Genomic DNA, 18,821 nt, shown 5'->3' on the forward strand with positions numbered 1-18,821 from the left:
ATAATAATAATAATAATAATGATAAAGCTTTATTGTCTCTCAGAACAATGTGCCGGACGTGAACGGTCGCTTACGTCAAAAAAAAATCTCCCATCATGCTCTGCGCGGGCGCTTCACAAAAAGCCCGATGAGCAGACTGAGGAGGAGGAGGCTGCCAGCCGAGGGGGGTAGCCGATTCCCGGAGAGGATTTTCTGTTCTCGTCGCCCGAATGATCAAATCGTGACGGCGGAGGAAGAAAACAAAGATAAAAGCATCATAAAACATGATGCTCGCTCCCGCACAGCACCTTCCGTCGGGCCTGTGAGTGTCGGCAGGTTTCCGACCGCCGCCTCTTCGGGGGATTCTCCTGTCTGAGTCCGTCCTGACCCGCGACACCGCCAGGCGATGACAGCGGCTACAGCCACTCCGCAGGTGATGAGAGACCGGCTGCTACAGGCCATCGACGGCCAGAGCAATGTGAGTATACCCGCAAGTTTCCCCCCACAAGAAAAAGGACGAACCGGGCGCAGAGACTCAGACAACAAGGCCATGACGACTGCGAAGCGCCGCGGAGGGTTGACAGAGTGGGGGCAGTCAGTGTGTGGCGAGTTTTTGTTTGCTTGCTAATTAGCTGGCTAACATCACTAGTTAGCCAAAGTAAGTGTTTGCAGGCAGTCCACAGCCTGCTGCCGGCTAATGTTGACGTAGCCAAGTTAGCGCATTGGAGTGCTTCAGGACTGGAGACTTGCTAATTTGGGCTACCAGGTAGAAAGTCACAGAGAGAGACGTGGCTTAAATGAGCTTTCAGTGAACTTCACATATAATAAGTGACATCTAAACCCTTACCTTACACGGCATAGTGTGTTATAGCCTCTTCAAAGAGTGGCAACCTTCTGAACTAGTGTTATTTCCATTAAAACACCAGGACTCACTCATACGTTTGATTAACTCAAGCCCTGAAACAGTCTCCACTGATTTGCAACGTTGCCTCCAGTGATCCATCACTACCACGGGCTTGCTACCACAGTATAAAGGGTCTGGTGAAACCTCTGATGGATAAATTTATATCTTCAGCAGCCGAGATTAAAGTGAACAGACCACTGTGGTCAGCACTTTTCTTCTGTCTCACTTGCAGATCTCACTTGGTCTTCTTGTGTGTGTGTGTGTGTGTAGGGGGGGGTGGCACATTTGCATGTAGTCTCGGTTTGACATATTGAGCACTGAAACCAGTACGAGCACACTGTGTCTTGACCTACTGTACAGGTGCACATTTGAAAGTCTATTCAAATGATGGTTTGGCGTCTTTCTTCCTCTCTGTGGAACTTATGCATATTAGGCTTATATGTTTCTGAATCGCACATTTTAACATCTACATACATACAAGCGTGCTTGGATGTTGTTGTCATGCTTATGATGTCTGATATCTGTGCTATATAAACCAACCTATGTGTCTTTCTCAGCAGATATGCAACATGGTGGTAGTTATGGAGGTGATCTCCTTTTTGGAGAAATATCCTATCACCAAAGAGGCCCTGGAGGTAACTTTGATTCAGACCTACTGTATGCACTCAAAACAGACCTGCATTACCCTTAATCCATGATGAAAATGATCAGTTATCATATATCTGCCGCACTAATTCAAAATAAAATTCAGTCGAGTCACAGCTGCTGTTTAACAACGATCTTATTGTCTTAAAGGAAACCCGTCTTGGTAAGCTCATCAACGATGTCCGGAAGAAGACCAAGAATGAGGACCTTGCGAGAAGGGCAAAGAAGCTCCTGAGAAACTGGCAGAAGCTTATTGAGCCAGGGAAGGGTGAGGTGATGTCCAAAGGACACACAGGTGCATCGTGGTCTTCCAATGGTGGTGCTCATCCTTGCATCTCTGCTCCAGCTGCCACCACACCATCAGGTAAAACGGGTGCAGAGTTGAAGAACAGAAATGACTTCAACAACTGCACCTCTCCTAGGCTGGAAAAACTGAGCAGCAGGAAACGCAAGGGTGACCAGAAGGACGGATTGCTCTTACCAGCCAAGATATCCAAAACAACTCTTAATGATAAAATACAAAACTCCAAACAGCTGCCAACCAATGGAATTGGCGGCAGCTCTGAAATTTTTACAGATACTCGTCAGCCTTTAGATAAGGAGATTTCTGAGCCTTTGGACAGTGACAGACCAAACAAAATCCCTGTCAATGCTGTAAAACCTCATCCAAGTGCCCCGGGATACAGCAAGCCTCCTAGCACTTCTTCTTTGCTAAAAGCATCGGTTCTGCAGCAGCAATCCAGAAAGGAGCAAGCATCTTCTGGGGTGCAGTATCAACCCAGAAGCCCACGTGGTTCCTTGCACAGTCCTCAAACTCCAAAGCAGGAAGTTGGTGTTAAACAAACTGCATCACAAGCACAGAGTCTTTCTAGTCCCACTGTGAGGTCTGGGTCTGCGGACATCTCTGGGTTGGGGCCTTCCCCTCAGCCTTTCAATATTTGTGTTCAGGGTTTGCATACCGATAGTTCTTGGTCTTCAGATTTGGACTCTAAAAGCAGGCCTCCCAGTACATCTCTTCACAACTCGCATGCCTCCTCCTGCAGTGATGGGGTAAGTTTTGAAGATGGTGGTGCTGTTAGCAATACAGGGAAAAGGAAAGGACAGAAACACAAGCAGAAGGACTTGGTGGTAAAGTTAGATGAACAGGCTGTAGAAGACGGCACTAAACCAGTCAGGTTAAAAGACAGGAGGCTGACATTTGACCCTGTAACGGGTCAAATCAAGTCCTCCTTTCATAAGGAGTCTTGCCAGGAGGGGGAGGTTATACCGGTCCACAAACCTGAATCTCAATGGTCAGAGCAGCCGAAGCAGAATCCAGCGGTTCCTCCCAGTCCCTTCCAGCAGACAGACTGGAAAGAGCTGTCGAGGAGCGAAATCATCCAGTCTTACCTTAGCCAGCAAAGCAACGTGCTGACGTCGTCAGGTGCCCACACCCCCGGTGCACACTTTTTCATGACTGAGTTTTTGAAAAAAGAGGAACACCAAAGTAACGATGCCAAGAAAACACACGCTTTGGCTCCAGAACTCCCAGCCAGAGATTTACCAGGGATTAGCAGAGAAGTCATCAGTGAAGACCTGAACAGATTACACACACAACACTGGTCCGGCGTTAACGGTTGCTACGACACAAAGGGAAATTGGTTTGACTGGACAGAGTGCATCTCCTTAGACCCCCATGGAGATGAGAGCAGGTTAAACATATTGCCGTACGTCTGTCTGGATTAAAACTGAGGTTTGGTTTTAGGTGTAAGCTGCCTTCATCATACGGCACATCAACTTTGTATACATGAAGGCGCTTCATTTAAGTGTATGCTGCTTGAGTGTGTGTGTGTGTGTGTGTGTGTGTGTGTGTGTGGGGAGCACAGGGGGTGTAATCAGTGTTTTTATGAGTTTTTTGAACATTGTTTGAGGAGAGTGCAAAGGTAAAAGGCTATGCATTATTTGACCATTTAGTTGTTGGTGTTCAGTAACTGTACAGATTACCAGTACCTGCCATTCTTGGGGAGAGAATATCACATTAAACTGCACAGCTACAGTTCATCTGTCTTATGTTATCCACATGGATTGTGACTTTACTGAGTTTTTAGCATCCATTCATATTTAGTCCACAGTGCAGTATTTTCTCTTCATTTAAAGTTCTGTTCAGTTTTATGTTTAAAAGGAAAAAAAAACTGTGACTCAAGTCTCTCATCTTGCTATAGAGAGTAGTAAGCTACATGATTGGAGCAGACGTACAACAGATACATCTACCGCGGGTCTTGAACAAGCCTGTGTAACTGTTAAAGCTGAACTTAATGCTATCTTCAAGCATCCATGGTAACTGTTTGTGCTGTGAATGGAAAAGCATCTATCACTGCGCACCATTGCACAACTGTCTAATGCAGCGACCTTTAGCAGAAATAATAACTAACAAATCAGTTTTAAAACGTGAATATTTTTCTTGTGTCGTGAGATTTGAATGCTGTTAAATAAAGTGATATGAAACTGCCAGATATGACTGTGCAGTTTGAGGTGAGGGAAAGAAGGAAAGGAAGAAAGGCTTGTGTTGGGCTAGAACAACATACGCTGATTAAAGAAACGTGGCTGTCATGTATGATATTTATTTACATTTACATATTCATTTTAAGATTTCTATACATGTTCAGACAAACATCTTTTGTTAGGTTTCTTTATTCAGAATTGGTTCAGTGACGCAGCAGTGACTTTTCTAAAACTTCTCCTGCTGATTCACCAATCTACCTTAAGCAGGAAAAACTCTCCGAAATGACACATTTTGATAATGTGAACTGATTTTATTTATACTTGCCTTTTCCCTTTACTGTGTATTTAGGTTGTAATATATGAATTGAAATGGCAGAGCAGATTATGCTATGCTATTAGCTTGCATCTTTGTACTGTCAGGAACAACTGAGATATAAATTAACATGCTGGATAAAGTACTTAATATCATTCCTTTTAGATATTGTTTGCCTTATGGAAACCTGTGTTTTCCCTAAAGACAGAGCCTTAGTGAATGTACAGAAATTAGCCTTTTGTGTTCAGTCGAATGCAGAAGAGAACATATTTGCTACTTAGTCCTTTAAGTGGACATGTTGATATGTGTTAATAAAAAAACTGAAGGAAATGTGATTGTCTTTCTCTTGAAATCTTTCTTACTGGCTCTTTGCAATTACTCACATGAATCTAACTGACAAATGAATTCCCACAGAGCAGGATATGTGGTGGCCCTGCATGCACTCTCTCATGAAATGATTGAATCCCAGGATACAAACAACATTCCTCTGCTAATGAGAAAGCTGCTGACACACTCTTTGATGCAGTTTCTCCCCTGGGAATGCAGCTGGAGTCACATAATTAAGTATTTACACAATTCAATAATCAAAAGTAAAATTAAGATTATTCTACATTTCCTATTACTGAGGGGAATGTATTTGCTGCTTTTCTTGTGTTTCGTGTGATAATGAACTAAATATTTTGAGATTTTGGACAGTCAGACAAACAATTTGACTGACAAGGAACAAATTGTTATTGGCATATTTTTTCTATTTTCAAAAGATTCCCTAAGAATAAAAATGAAAGAGAATGTCATAACTTATGTTGTAAAAGGTCCAGACATATGAGTATGAATACACATAACTGGTTCTGCCCTATTTGTCTCAAATGAATGATGATGAAGAAAAGTGGTGTGAAATTAATTTAGAAATAAATTATTTTAAAATAATAAATAAAAATCTACAATAAATTGTATTTATCATAATTTCGCAATGTCTATTTGTTTAATTTTTAGTTTCTATATTGGAGAAATGTCATATTCAATGAGTGAGACAGTTAAAAAAGAACATATCAGAATCACTTTTATTTGCCATATATATAGATATATAGACAAGGAAAATTTCTTTTTGGTGCAATGCTGACATAGTGCAAGAATGAAATAAATATAAATATAGAGTATTTGATTATATTTTCATGTACTCCTTGCTGTGGTGAGCTAAATGGTTTATTTTTTTAAACAGGTCTGAAATCTGTTTCTAAAGGCACATTTTAATGTTTGAAAGTGAAACTCTAAAAATCTACCATTTTAAAAGCAGTTCCATTTTACAAACACATGCTCGTCGTGTATGGCTCTTATTCTGAAAGCTCAAGAGCGGAAGTCGTCCGCTGCCTTCACCGCCGGTAGTCTGACAGCCGAGCCGAGCTTCCCTCCCCCGACTCGGGCAGACACGCACTCACACCGCCGGTGACTCGTCACTCCGCGCTGGAAGATGGCTGCGGCGGACCGGCCCCCGGTCAGGGAAGGGATCCGGATATTTTTCCTGTGCGTGTGCTGGTACACGGTCAGCTCGGGGGGCAACATCGTCAACAAAATAATCCTCAATGGATTCCCGTACCCGGTCACGGTCTCTCTGTTTCACATTATTTCTATCGTCGTCTTCCTCCCGCCGTTGTTGCGGGCATGGGGAGTCCCCAAAACAGAACTGCCGAGCAGGTACTACCGGTGGTACATCCTCCCTCTGGCTTTCGGAAAATACTTTGCGTCCGTGTCGGCTCACTTCAGCATATGGAAAGTGCCCGTTTCGTACGCGCACACAGGTGAGTACGGCGGGTCCGTGGGTCCGTGGGTGTTACAGTGAGGCCACCTGGTGCGTGTCAGCCGGGAACCTGATGATGTGTCTGCGCCGTCAGCTGATGTTAGCTCCGCGGCTAGCGCCGGACAACTCGGCGACACGGACATTAACAGAGCGTGTGGGCCCCGGTTTAGTGTCTGCGTGAACAGACGGGCTTTCATGACACAAATTAAGTTACCCGAGGTTTCCTAGCTGCAAATTGTCCAGCTCTGGACTCCTCTGAAGAATAACTAAGTGGCTGCTGGTAGCTAGCTAGCCAACTCAATTAAGGCTGGCGTGGTACGTCAGGGGGAGGGTCCACGACTCAACCTGCTCTGCGGAGCTCCACATCAGCCATTCATTTCAAACCTGATGTGAATTATTATTGTTATTATCAGGTTACCTGCTGGAGAATTTAATAAGGCCAACTATCTGGTCAGCTGCTGCTTTATTAGTTTCATGGTAAAACTAATTCAGCCTGACACGACACCCACTTAATAACAAATCCTTCCTCTGTATTGCTCAGCAAAGTGTTTCTTCATCTTTATGCTATTTCTGCGGTGATGCATTTCTAAAATGTTTTCTATATTGCTTAATGTAGACTTGCACAAGAGGAGCACTTGTCAGTATAATGCAGTACAGCACAACAACAACCACAAGAAACCTTCAAGAAAACTGGACACATCATGACTGACGGCAGGATTTATTGCTTTAAAATTGCATCTGACTTTCTCTCTAGTTAACACAAGTCTTTCTAAGACTCACTCACCTCGAAATTAAAGTTTTTTTAAAAAGACGTCTTTTATTAGCTAAATAATTTTCATTTTTAGACCATTTTTTGTGGGCAGGTTTTTCCTGACTCGAATCGAGGGTCTAAGGACAGAGGGTGTCACTCCCTGTACAGATTGTAAAGCACTCTGAGGCAAATGTACTTTGTGACTTTGGGCTATACAAATAAAACTGATTTAATTTGATCTAACTAATTTTATTTCGTCGTGCCAGTTTTCTTTTGAATGGTTTTTATCTGTCGTTCAACACAGGCGGGCGCAGAATCAGTTATTTCAAATCAAATGAAAGTATTTATTCTCACGTTTAGACTAAGACCCCTGGTGGTCTTTGCACCCAAAGTCCTTTCACCACACTCGAGCAGTTTCCATCAGCGCTCCCAGAACAGCTAGTTAACTTGACAGTGAAAACAGTCCTGCAAGAAACCCCACGGTCATGACGTTGTTTGTCCAGTTTTTGTTGAAACCATTTTAATAAGGTGTTGATTCAGTTTAATAAACATTTCACAGGCTGTTTATTGTGCTGTCAAACTATAACTTAAATTTATAATGAGAGGTGTTTCTCATTCAGTTGATGTAAATGGGATGGACAAAATATTAGAGACATTGTCATTGGAGACCACTACAAGCCAACTACAGCCTGATCATACATTTGAATCAACACCTCTCTAAAATAAAAACTGAGTTCTAATAGTTTGTCTGACTTCAACTAGAAATAAGTTGACTTCAAATCAAACTATTCTTCACCACTTTTTCACCTCCTCTAAACAATTTTAAACAACCTCGGTCGTCTTTGGAGCCAATTTGAGAGTCACAGCTGTCAGTAAGATCTGAAGTTTAAAAAGTTCTTTCTTTACTCTAATAATGAGTTTGTGTGTGTCTGTGGGTGGCAGCTTTCAGTGCTGAATCTAGTTTTGATGGTTCACGGCCTGAAAGTGTGATTTTAGTGACAGCATAGTTGTTAGTCACACCAGGATAAGCGTCAGTCAGTTGGTGACACAATGCCATTGAGGCGTGTGAACTCTTGAGTGACACCAGTTTAGTGTTTGACAGAGGTGTGGACCCGACTCTGACGTAAAAGCATTACAAATAAGATTTCCTATCATTTTTAGTCCAAGTGGAATTTGTTTTGTACTCGTATCTGTTAAATAATATTGCATTTGTCAAAGAAACAAACTCTTTTACTTTAAGTTAACGTTGCTCCCTCTCTTTTCTTTCCACAGTCAAAGCCACAATGCCAATATGGGTTGTGCTGCTATCAAGAATTATCATGAGGGAGAAGCAAACCACAAAGGTGAGTAGGTTCGACACAGCGAACAAGGCACAAGGCTCTCTCTGTTTCAGCCTGTGTCTCAGTGTTTTAGCACTGGTGATGTGGCACCATACTGCGCCTGTGCTGCATCTCGTATTACGGCCATCTGCAGGGGCTTTTGTCCCTGAAGTTGATCAGATGCTTTTGTGAGAGGGACACTTTTTTTTTTTTCACCAACCGGCCACATTCACCTGTTAAATCCCCAAATGCACTCGCTACTTTTTAATCTATACAGCTAGCCGGGTTTGTGTTTCTGTGTTAGCTCGTTTTACTCGTGCAGTGTTTTGGTATGCCGGGTGCACGCGGTGGAAAGGCTTCAGACAGCTGGTTGAACATTTCTAGACCAGGGTGGAGAGTTACACGAGAACTAGAGGAAGTATCATCTCACATTTTCTGGCTCGGAGGTGCTTTTGGGGGGCAGATCATCAGTTATGTGCACAAACTCTTTGTGTGATATAAATCTTTAAGCAGTGGAAAACACTGGGAGGGATTTTCACTAGATGGACTGCTAGATCAACCTGCCGATGTAAATAAATACTGATTAATTTCATTATAGATCAGTCTGCTGATTATTTATTAATCAGTTGGGTGATAAAGGTGACACCTCTGCTTTTCTTGGTCTCTCGATGTTGAGGTAACAGTGTGCACTGGAGCTGAACTAAGATACAAAAATTCAACACTTGCGTTCACAACTTCAACATCTTTAGAACATTTTGGAAAATATATATACACACACACACACACACAAATAACATGGGTTAATTTTCCCTCCTGATGGCGGGAACATTTTACAGCCAAGGTTTGCTGAATGTGAATAAAGAGGCCTCTTGAGTCTAACATCAGCCCGTCATGTTTACCTTACAGTCATGAGGTCAGTATTCAGACAGGCTGCGTTCACAGACAGGCGACGTAGGTGTTGATGACGTGTTACTGTGTGCAGAGATCCTGTTTAGGAAGCAGGACGCTTCACTGCACTCTGCCGAGGAACTTTTTAATGACAGGCCAGCTTTCCAAACCTCACGGCTGTACAGAATATACTGCTTTATCAGGTACACCTGTCCAGTGTAAAGCAGTCCAATACACGAGCCTGTCATGATATGTACTTTCACAAAGCTCATACTGTTCGGTTTGTGTTTGTCAGAAATGTAGAAATTCACTTAGGTCATGGCTAAGGTAGTGTTGTTTTTCTGTTAGATACACCTCAACATAATACAGTCCAGTGCATCCAGTGGTAATAACATGAACATTATACTTTTATCCTAAAAGTAGATATTATGGCAGAACAGTTGTATTCGACTGTACAGGTGTACTTAATAAACTGGACACTGAATTCTAATATTATTAGCAACTTTTCCTTTTGGGTGCAGAAAGCCTCCAGGATGAATTTTCAGAATAAGTCAGGACACCTGAAATGGGACAGAAATCTAGGCCTCTGCCAAAATAGACGAGGCCTCTCCGAACGAGCCGCTCTACAATACAACACTTATTTGGACCCTTCAGCATGTTTAATCAGTGTGTTGACAGAAGATAACTTTATTTACTTTTCATCCTCATTGTGCTGCATAAGTTGCTGTTGCCCGGAGCTGCTCTGCTTCCTCGTAGTGAATCCTGTTCCGAATGTTTAATCATCAACCGGTAAATTAAGAGAGCTGTTTTCAAAGTGCGCTGCAGCTCTGATGTAGAGCCAACAGAGTCTACCTGTGTTAGCATTAACAGACTGGCTGCACAGCAGACATTTTGACACGTCATAGCCAGAAACTCAAAGGTGTAGTAATTGAACGTTGTTACTGTTTATTTCTGGTTTAAATAAGTTCCCGACGTATTTTCCTTTTCCTTCACAGACTGTTCTTTTACTGCTGAGGTCCTCCTTCTCGTTGAGTAGCATTGCTCTTGCCTCTGTGTTTTTTTTTTTTTTCGTATTTATGTGAGACAGCTCACAACAAAACCGCCAACAGTTGAAAACAAAGCAAAAATCATCCGACAAGCGCTCAGTGCTCTGTTCTCTCAGTTTCACTCTGCGTGGGCGGTTGAGGGGCATGAGTGGGCGCACAAGCGGGTTTCATAATAACTGCAGGTCTCTATCATTTCTCATGATGCAATATTTTCAACATGCAAATGAGTCTCGCTGGAGATGTTCCGATAGTTTCAGCCTGTGAAGCGTTATCCCCAAATGTGTGGTCCGAGACAGAAGCGATAGTACGTCCAGCTGCAGCCTCTCTTGTGCTCCTTGCAGGTGTTCTCTCATCCTCTTTGTGTGTGGTTGGATTAATCATGTTGCCGCAGTACATGTGCGGTTTACTGCAGGAGTTTTCCACCTTTTCTCAGAAAGTTAAAATGTGGCTGTGCTTTGGAGTTTTGGCTGATGCCACCTTATATTTATGTGCAAAAGATGAATGTCAGGCTGAGACCACACACTTTACTACTCTTAGCCTGTCAAAGTCAATTTGATTATAATTTGTTGATACTAATTACAGCAGTGCAAACCTATTTTTGCCCATTATAATTTCCTAAAGCTTGTTCATCTTCCTCTCACTATATATAGAATATTTCTAGTAGTTTGGCTCCAGCACAGTAAACTGTTTGTATTTCTATGTTCTGCTGACTCTGCCTCATGTCTCTCCGTGTGTGGTCCTTGTCGTAGGTGTACGTGTCGCTCATCCCCATCATCGGTGGAGTGCTGCTGGCCACAGTGACTGAGCTGTCCTTTGATGTTTCAGGACTAATCAGCGCTCTGGCTGCCACGCTCTGCTTCTCTCTGCAGAACATCTTCTCCAAAAAGGTAACTCGCTCTCATGCCGGTATGTGTCACATGAACCCCGCACGAAGGACGGCGGCAGAAGGGAGCCGACTGAAAAAGGCCTGGTGTGAAACTTGCCTCCTGGTTTTTGGAGGTGTGAGTGTATAAAAATGCAGAGTTCTGTGCTGATCAAATCAGGAGGGATAAGTGGATTTCACAAGTGGCTACTTACTGGAAGTACAAAGTGGGCTTCAAAGGGATAACTTTGTTTTTTAATTTCAACTTTGATCTTGTTGCTGTCATGATTAATTATTCACCACGTTAATTTAAAGTGACTTTATTTGTTCACCTTTTGCTATACTCATTTTTTGCTTCTGTTAACAGTTTGATAATTGTAGAGATCAGATCAAGACTTTAATTCATTTGGCTGACTCATGCTAGGGAACAGATGATTTCGAAATCATCTTAATGCAGTGGATTATTAGAAAATAAGACTTGGCTGTCAATAATGTGAGTTAGTGTCTATTTTTAGATACCTGTACACATTTTACGCATGCTAATGAAGGACTGGAAGGAGAGTCTGACCTCTGAATGCTGAATTTAGGCGATGAGTGTGATACCGTCTACCACCACAAGATGGTCGCTGCATTTCACTGACCCTGGCACGAATCTGACACTGTTAAAACTCAGTGATCCAATGTCAAGGTGAAATAGACAAAAACTGGAACAAAAAATTAAAATATTTCCATCTCTCACTGCCACTTATTTTAAACACACACCTTCTCTTATCTGGCCTGTCATCTGGTTCAAGCCTGGCTGTTAGCAGCCGTTACACCTCTATAACACAGTGATCAGTTTTTAACACAGTCACCACGGCTGCAAACATTCAGTGTAAAACAACTCTTCTTTGACTTACCTGGATGGATTTTCTGTTTTAAAGGTGCAGGTGGAGTGGATTGTGTTCAGGGTTATTTCTTGTCAAAATAATTGATTTGCTGTGAGCAGATGACGTTCTGTAATTTAAAACTTTTAGTAAGTGTGTAGAGAACAGCAGAAAGGATCTAAACAGGGACTTTACATCACTATTTCCATGTGTACATGTGCCTTTATTTTTCTCTACATTTTAATGAATGTTTTCCTCCTTTTTTTTTTTTTAAGGTGTTGCGAGACACACGGATCCACCACTTGAGGCTCCTCAACATCCTGGGCTTTAATGCTGTTATCTTCATGCTGCCCACTTGGGTTCTGGTGGATCTCTCTGTGTTTCTTGTTAATGGAGACCTGGTGAGTAGCAGAGTTTACTAAACACCACAACAGGGTAATGTCATCAGTTCAGCAGGATCTGGCCTGTTTTAAATGTAACCTAAGCACACTGCTCTCCTTACAGTCGGACATCTCGGGAAGGTCTGGTACCTTTATTCTCCTGCTCATCAGCGGTTTCTGCAACTTCGCTCAGAACGTCATCGCGTTCAGCGTGCTCAACCTCGTCAGCCCGCTCAGCTACGCCGTCGCCAACGCCACCAAGAGGATCATGGTCATTAGCATCTCACTGCTAATGCTGCGCAACCCGGTCACGCTCACAAACGTGCTGGGTATGATGACGGCCATAGTCGGTGTCTTCCTTTACAACAAGGTGAGTCACCGCGACCGCTGGCGTGGAGGAAGGGCAGAAGAAGAGTGCACAGTGAGTGAATTTTGACAGAGGGAGGGGAGACGTAGGGGGAAAAGTTTTCCTTTAATTGAAAACGTGTGTACTCTCCGCCAGTGCTGCATGTGACAAGCTAATATCAGTGTACATAATATCTGTCCAGTTTATGGAAGTTTCTGATCATGAAGTCATCCGGCAGCTTTGAGTTGTTCTTGTCACGTTGGCCTTATTTTGTGGTAATAAATTAAAAGAACTGTTTTGTATAATAATACATAGTTTTCCACAGCAACCAGCCAGCACTGTGTGCTCTGTATATAGTCCTTATTTATTCTATCGGCCCTTTGCTCCATTTACAGCTGTTCTTTCCTTATATGTTAACAGCTTGGCACTCTGCCTGTAAGCAGCTTCTAATTCAACTTATGGCTGTTTGACTTCAATGTAAATAGTAAAGTTAAATTAAACTGTATTTATCCTCTTGGGGAAACGTTTGACCCATCCAAACGATTTAGGATCAGTGTGCAGCCACAGTGTAGTGCTAGGGGACAAACTACTAAGACACCCAGTCATTTAAAATCCATTTGCCCTTCTCCTCTGCCAACAGGCCAAGTATGACGCTAACAAGGAGAAGAAGCTGCTGCCCAGCTCCAAGCAGGACCTGATGACCTTTGACAACCCGGCGCTGGAGAAGCTCCAGCCCAACGGGTCAGTGCCTTTCTCCCACGGCTCAGAGCAGCAGCACAACTGGAACAACGTGCTGACCGACCACTTCCAGTACAGCCGGCAGACCTACACGACAAACTACAGCAGCACCAACCACCAGTATGTGGTGTAAAGGAGGAGCCTGTCCTCACTCTGGGTCGCTGTCATAGACATTACTGTGTGTAGCCACCCCCACCTCCCAGCAGCCGGTCTTTACAGCCACGCACGAGACTGAAGGCAAGTGCTGTTTGTTCTGGATAAGGAAGAATGAGATGAGTCGGTCATGACGGGCCAGTGACGTGACCTCTCCCATGCTCCTCCCTGTCTAAACTTCACTTTCTGACAGCTTCGCCGTTGTCGTTGTTTATTTATTGCTGTGGTACCGACTGTATGAGATGATCTGACAGAAAACAAAACTTACATCACCTGTTTTCAGACAACCAGACTGCCACAGCAGGGTGGACAGGTAAAACGTAGTTGACGAATGAATGATTTGCACCTTACTGTCTGGAAATGTCTGAGTTTTGTTTTCACAGTCAGCCATTATTTCTTTTTGGGTTATCAGCTGTAATTATTTACTGTATCATGGACTGAGTCTGTGATGTAACATTTAATTTCAAGTACAGGAAGGTTTTAACATTTTTCTTCATGAGGCACCTGTAATAATGTGAGGAGGTATGATGTGTTTAGGTTGTTATCCTCTGTGAATACGTCTTCCACCATTCAATTATTTTCTCGTTGGCAGTGAAGGATTTGAGGTCACCAAAAAGGAAGTTTGTGGTTTTGTAGGTTTGTTCTGATGGTCTGATAACTTGATAATTAAAAAGGCATTTTTCATGCAAAATGTCAGTCTGTCCACCACCAGAAATTCATGTTCCCCAGAGGACGAGCCCCACTACCCTGAGGTCTCAACTGTATTCATTTTAGGTAAAAATATTGCATCAACGTTGGGTTGGATGGATTGTCATGAAATCTGACGTTGGTGATCCTCTGACTTTGCATCCAGCGCCATCATTAGGTCAAAATTTTATTTGTTTGTCCAATACTTGATTTTATAAAATGAATGACATTCCCATCAGCCTCAGCTTTACTTCACGTTTGGTGCTAATTAGTGAATTTTAGCATTCTAGCATGCTATACTAACATACATCAGCATGTTAGCATCGTCATTGTGAGCATGTTGGCATGGGAGCACAGTAGCATAGCATAGCGGTCTGATTTCAGTGTACACGAAATGCTTCAGTAGATGTGAATATGACTGCGCTCTGTTTCCAGAGCTGTTCAGAATTACAAGTGCCTGATGAAGACAAAATTCCCAAATAAATAAAATAAAAAAATCCATTGATTGTGTTTGGAAGAAACTGTCAAAGGCTTTCATGAAAACTAAGAGTGAGATTGGTTCTGTTGCCCAGAACAGTCAATGACCTCCCACAGATCTGTCCGTTTCCCCTCAGTATACGTAGGTTCATCATGTGTTATCATAGAGCATCAATGTTAGCGTAAAATTAGATTTATCAAAACAAAGCATCCTTTCCTTTGTAAGGATGCTCGTGTTTCATCTCTTTTAGGGACTCTAATCATGTAAAATGTAATAGCAATGTTAAATTCATTATTTTACTGTCAGACTTTGGAGTAGAAGAATAGTTTTAAAGTTAGCTTTTTTTTTTTGTATTGATTATTAGTATTTATTGATCTGTAAAGCTTCTCAGGCAGAGTGAGATTTCCTCTCCTGTCAGGTGATTTTCTTTTCTTTTTTCAGCCTGAACCAAAGCTGCTCTGTCATGTTTATGTTTTTTTTAAATGTAGGCCCAGTTGGAGTTTGCACATCATGAAACAACTAAATGTGTTACGCAGATTGTGGCGGTCTGTCAAGCGACCTTACAGTCGTGATGTTTAATTTAAAGCATTTTTGTAACGTTGCGGTCAGACGGTCATTGGACAGACTTGATCCAAAATGAGACGTGCATGATATCAGAGGTTTGGTTTGTGCAATTAAAGATTCAACTGTAATGTCCGGTAGACAAGAGGTTAGAATATCATCATTGATTACACTGTCTGCAAAATTAACCTCCAATAATCCTTTTTTTATTACCCAAACTATTTAATTTAGGAAACGTGTCTTGCTTCTTTCCTAACACCGTGTTTTATCTCTGATGTACACTGAGCGTTTCACTGCAGCAATATGAAGTTTTTATGTCTGTTGTGTTTTTTTTTTTTTTTGTGACTCAAATCTCTCAGCATCTCAAATCAATGTTGTATTTCTGCTCTTTTATTTTGTAGGGACAACGCACACTAATTGAATTTTTGTAAAAGTGCCAGTTTTAGCCTGTGATCTTGTTTTCAGGTTGTTGTTTTTTTTTTCAGCTATAGTCTCTGGTAGACGTGGGTAAGAGGATAGTGTGGTTATTTTCTGATGTCTTTTTTTTTTTTTTTTTTTTGTACAATGTTTGCCTTCTTTGATAAATTTAAAACACTGTCACAGTATTTAGTCCAGAGAAAAACCCCAAAATAGCTCTGTGCGCACTGGGCTTTCCAGAGACAAACAAGTATCAATAATTGTTTGTTTCCCCCTCTTTTTAAATGTATTGATCAAACTGTCTCTTACTGCTGACATTGTTTGTAGCTGAGATAGTTCGTAGGGTCATGGGAACCCAAAGCTGCTCTGTTTTTCCCCCAACAGGGTGAGAAATCACCATTTTGCTGGGTAGTAGCATAAGAGGTCCTGTTTTTGTTTTTTAAAGTTATGAAGTTAAGTAACTGTTTTACACTGATCAGAAAACACCTGTTTGTTGTCTTGAATTGAATTTAAACAGACCTGGAGAAATCTCTTCCTTTTTCAAATGTCCTTTTCTTTTCTTTTTTTTTGTTAAGACTGCCGTTGTAGTTGCGAGGCTGTGCTTTGTGCTGTTTGACTAAGATAAATTATGCAGAAATTCTAACTTCACTTGGACACCACAAACAGCTGCCTCAAAATGACAGAGGAGTTAAAGGAAAACCTTTTGTAGATAGATTAGATTAGCGGTGAGATCTCCAATCATTTAATATCGCGACGGTGTCGGCATCTATTTTAAACTTATACATTTCATAAAGGTTAAAATAATCTACTAGAACATTTTGTTTTCAGAGTCAGAATAGCATTAGCAACATATTATATATGATTATTTAGTTACATCACTGTGTAATAAAGTGTTGCTTGTGATGCTGAAACAGCAGAGACTTAACATCCTTCTCTGCAGCTCTGTGGCTGTCATAGCCGCACATATCTCACATAGTAAAATGTAACTGCTCTCCTCAACTCCTACAAGCAGCCATTCAAAGCTTCTGTGATAAAGCCACGTGTGCTACTTTCCTGACCGAGCATTTAACAGCTAAGCACTAGATATTTATCTAGTGTTTCTACCACTGTTGTATAAAGATACAGATGTCTGGAAATGCTGATTTATAAGTACCTGTCCACATATATTGCTAAACACTAAGCACCTGAAATTAGTCGAGGAGACACGCACGTGTCGTCAACTCTAAGATCATTCTTCAAACTGCATTCTTTAGTTTTGTGTCGGTTTTTTTACAACTTGTTACGGCTGCATTGGTTATTTTATTAGTTAATCTGTCCATTTTCTTGATTAGTCTTATGAGTCAGAAAATGTTGATCACTGTTTCCCAAAGCCAAGTTAGATATCCTCAAATATCTTGTCTTGTCCACAACCCAAGATATTCAGTTTACTGTTACAGAGGACTAAAGGAACCACAAAACATTCAAATCTGAGAAGCTGAAAGTTGATTAATAATCAACTGTTGCAGCACTTCAACCGGTGGATCCATGATAACCTAGAAAGCTGATTGTCGCACTGTTGCCTCATGTAAAGTTTCATAATGAACATTTTAACAGACCAAGAGCCTTTTATGGGTTAAAAAAATAAAAAATAAATAAAAAATGCACACATATCAGACTGGAGCAATAAATTCAGGTGAAATGTGACATATCGTTCACCCTGAGATGATTAGCTAAGAAGAAATGTGATTACATGTTTAAACAGTAGTGTGACAGACAGTGTGGCATCCAACATCCAACCCAAATTTACGTTACACAATCCTTTCATTTTTTAGGAATGTAATATTCGCATGCAGTCTGTATGCCAGAGTTTGTGCTCATTTCCCCAAATTTCGCAATTATAGCCAGAGGTGTCTACACAAACAATCAACAACGTGCGGTTGCATTTTTGCCAGATTTCAACAGTGTATTTCCGTAAGTTACATTTGAACCTTTTTGTGGTTATTCGCTGTCGACTGCTGCAGATTGTTTATGTTTGTCTTCTGTACGTCCCTCCTCATGTTGCCAAAAGCAGACTATATCACATGTTTTGATGCTGTTGCACCACAGGATGAAGGCTTGTTTGCAGACAATATGTAGAAATTCATAAATTACAACATGATGCAGTTTTTGAATTGTAATGATTTTGTGTCCTGCTGGCTTTTTTGTTTCTGTACAGTGAGCGAACTGGGAGAACTGTTGATTTAGATGTTGGCTCTCTCTCCTGTAAAGCTTTTAACTGGGATGTAAATAAATGGAGGAAAGGGGGAGGTTACTTTGTAAAACTTGTATAATTATTATTTTTGTGCGTCTTTAATGGATCTTGAGACAGAATTTTTACTTAACGGATGTTTATAGATTTTTATTTATGGTGTCGAGGTACAGAAATGTTGTACAGAGGTGCAGCTATGCACAGTCTCGTCTGCTTATGTTTAGTAAATGCTATTTTTAAATGTTGGGGAAAAAATAAATGCATTATGGAATACTGAACATATTGATTGTGATTACTTTTATTAATGTAGAAATAAAACACCAGACAGATATACATAGTACATAGTAAAGCTTTTTATGAAGCTTTGAATGCAGACACGATGCAGATTTAAGTATTTTCTGTCTCACTTTTATAACTTTTGCGTGTAATTTAAGGGGAAACAGTAGTTTAACATGGTACCTGAATGTCGGTTTGTTCCAGACTAAACTGGTTAATCTCATGTTAAAACATTTGAATATCTCTAACAATCATCCAGGACATGCAGGGACAAGTGGAGGCAAATGTCTTCACCCGGAGTAAAACTTAACAGCAGTTCATTTGCCTCTTGAAAGCCTCACCACATATTTTTCTCAGGAGCTGCATGTGATAAAAGCCTGCTGAATAACTGACTTATATTTATCAGGTTCATAGAAAACAGGCTACAGTTAGAGTTAGAGTAGTTAATATTCTGAGTTTTTCTGCCCCCTAGTGGCCAAAAATCATTTAATGCAGCACCAATTTCAGCCGCAAAAGATTTCATAGTTTCACAAGTGATGTTGACATGTAATTCTGAGTCAGAGAGGCAACGGATGTCTTCAGTTTAGTTCACATTTTTAAACTTTCCAGGGAAAGATAAAAAATCTGCAGATTCCTCATGATGAAAGATAGCTTTTTCCTCTCTTTTTATTTTTTCCTCTGAAGACTGATATGCAGTTTTTTTTATTTA

The 18,821-nt window shown here is 41.3% G+C and overlaps 2 protein-coding genes across 4 annotated transcripts; both read left to right on the forward strand.

Annotated features, from left to right (window-relative positions):
* The first annotated feature begins 59 nt into the window (after positions 1-59).
* Positions 60-4,657, forward strand: LOC113747967 (mediator of RNA polymerase II transcription subunit 26). 2 transcript variants are annotated; one of them, XM_027290112.1, is made up of 3 exons: positions 60-457; positions 1,441-1,518; positions 1,679-4,657. In XM_027290112.1, exons 1-3 carry the CDS (start codon positions 386-388, stop codon positions 3,251-3,253), a joined length of 1,725 nt encoding a protein of 574 aa, XP_027145913.1. In that variant the 5' UTR covers positions 60-385; the 3' UTR covers positions 3,254-4,657. The 2 variants fall into 2 exon arrangements, with proteins under 2 accessions (XP_027145913.1, XP_027145914.1); XM_027290113.1 differs by having other exon boundaries at positions 1,444-1,518.
* A 777-nt stretch (positions 4,658-5,434) lies between these two features.
* Positions 5,435-18,114, forward strand: slc35e1 (solute carrier family 35 member E1). 2 transcript variants are annotated; one of them, XM_019259628.2, is made up of 6 exons: positions 5,435-6,118; positions 8,141-8,211; positions 10,871-11,008; positions 12,125-12,250; positions 12,354-12,650; positions 13,216-18,114. In XM_019259628.2, exons 1-6 carry the CDS (start codon positions 5,791-5,793, stop codon positions 13,444-13,446), a joined length of 1,191 nt encoding a protein of 396 aa, XP_019115173.2. In that variant the 5' UTR covers positions 5,435-5,790; the 3' UTR covers positions 13,447-18,114. The 2 variants fall into 2 exon arrangements, with proteins under 2 accessions (XP_019115173.2, XP_010740965.3); XM_010742663.3 differs by having other exon boundaries at positions 5,791-6,118; positions 12,354-12,599; positions 13,216-13,446.
* The last annotated feature ends 707 nt before the right edge of the window (positions 18,115-18,821 follow it).

The sequence above is a fragment of the Larimichthys crocea genome, chromosome XVII, assembly GCF_000972845.2.
Source record: "Larimichthys crocea isolate SSNF chromosome XVII, L_crocea_2.0, whole genome shotgun sequence".
In the NCBI taxonomy this organism is placed as follows: domain Eukaryota; kingdom Metazoa; phylum Chordata; class Actinopteri; family Sciaenidae; genus Larimichthys; species Larimichthys crocea.

Bases quoted from the DNA above. Each gene is read 5' to 3' on its own strand.
- LOC113747967 (XM_027290112.1), top strand. From the start codon at position 386: ATGACAGCGGCTACAGCCACTCCGCAGGTGATGAGAGACCGGCTGCTA. The intron at 458-1,440 runs GTGAGTATACCC...TGTCTTTCTCAG, and splicing joins CCATCGACGGCCAGAGCAAT to CAGATATGCAACATGGTGGT. The intron at 1,519-1,678 runs GTAACTTTGATT...ATTGTCTTAAAG, and splicing joins TCACCAAAGAGGCCCTGGAG to GAAACCCGTCTTGGTAAGCT.
- slc35e1 (XM_019259628.2), top strand. From the start codon at position 5,791: ATGGCTGCGGCGGACCGGCCCCCGGTCAGGGAAGGGATCCGGATATTT. The intron at 8,212-10,870 runs GTGAGTAGGTTC...TCCTTGTCGTAG, and splicing joins GGGAGAAGCAAACCACAAAG to GTGTACGTGTCGCTCATCCC. The intron at 12,251-12,353 runs GTGAGTAGCAGA...CTCTCCTTACAG, and splicing joins TTCTTGTTAATGGAGACCTG to TCGGACATCTCGGGAAGGTC.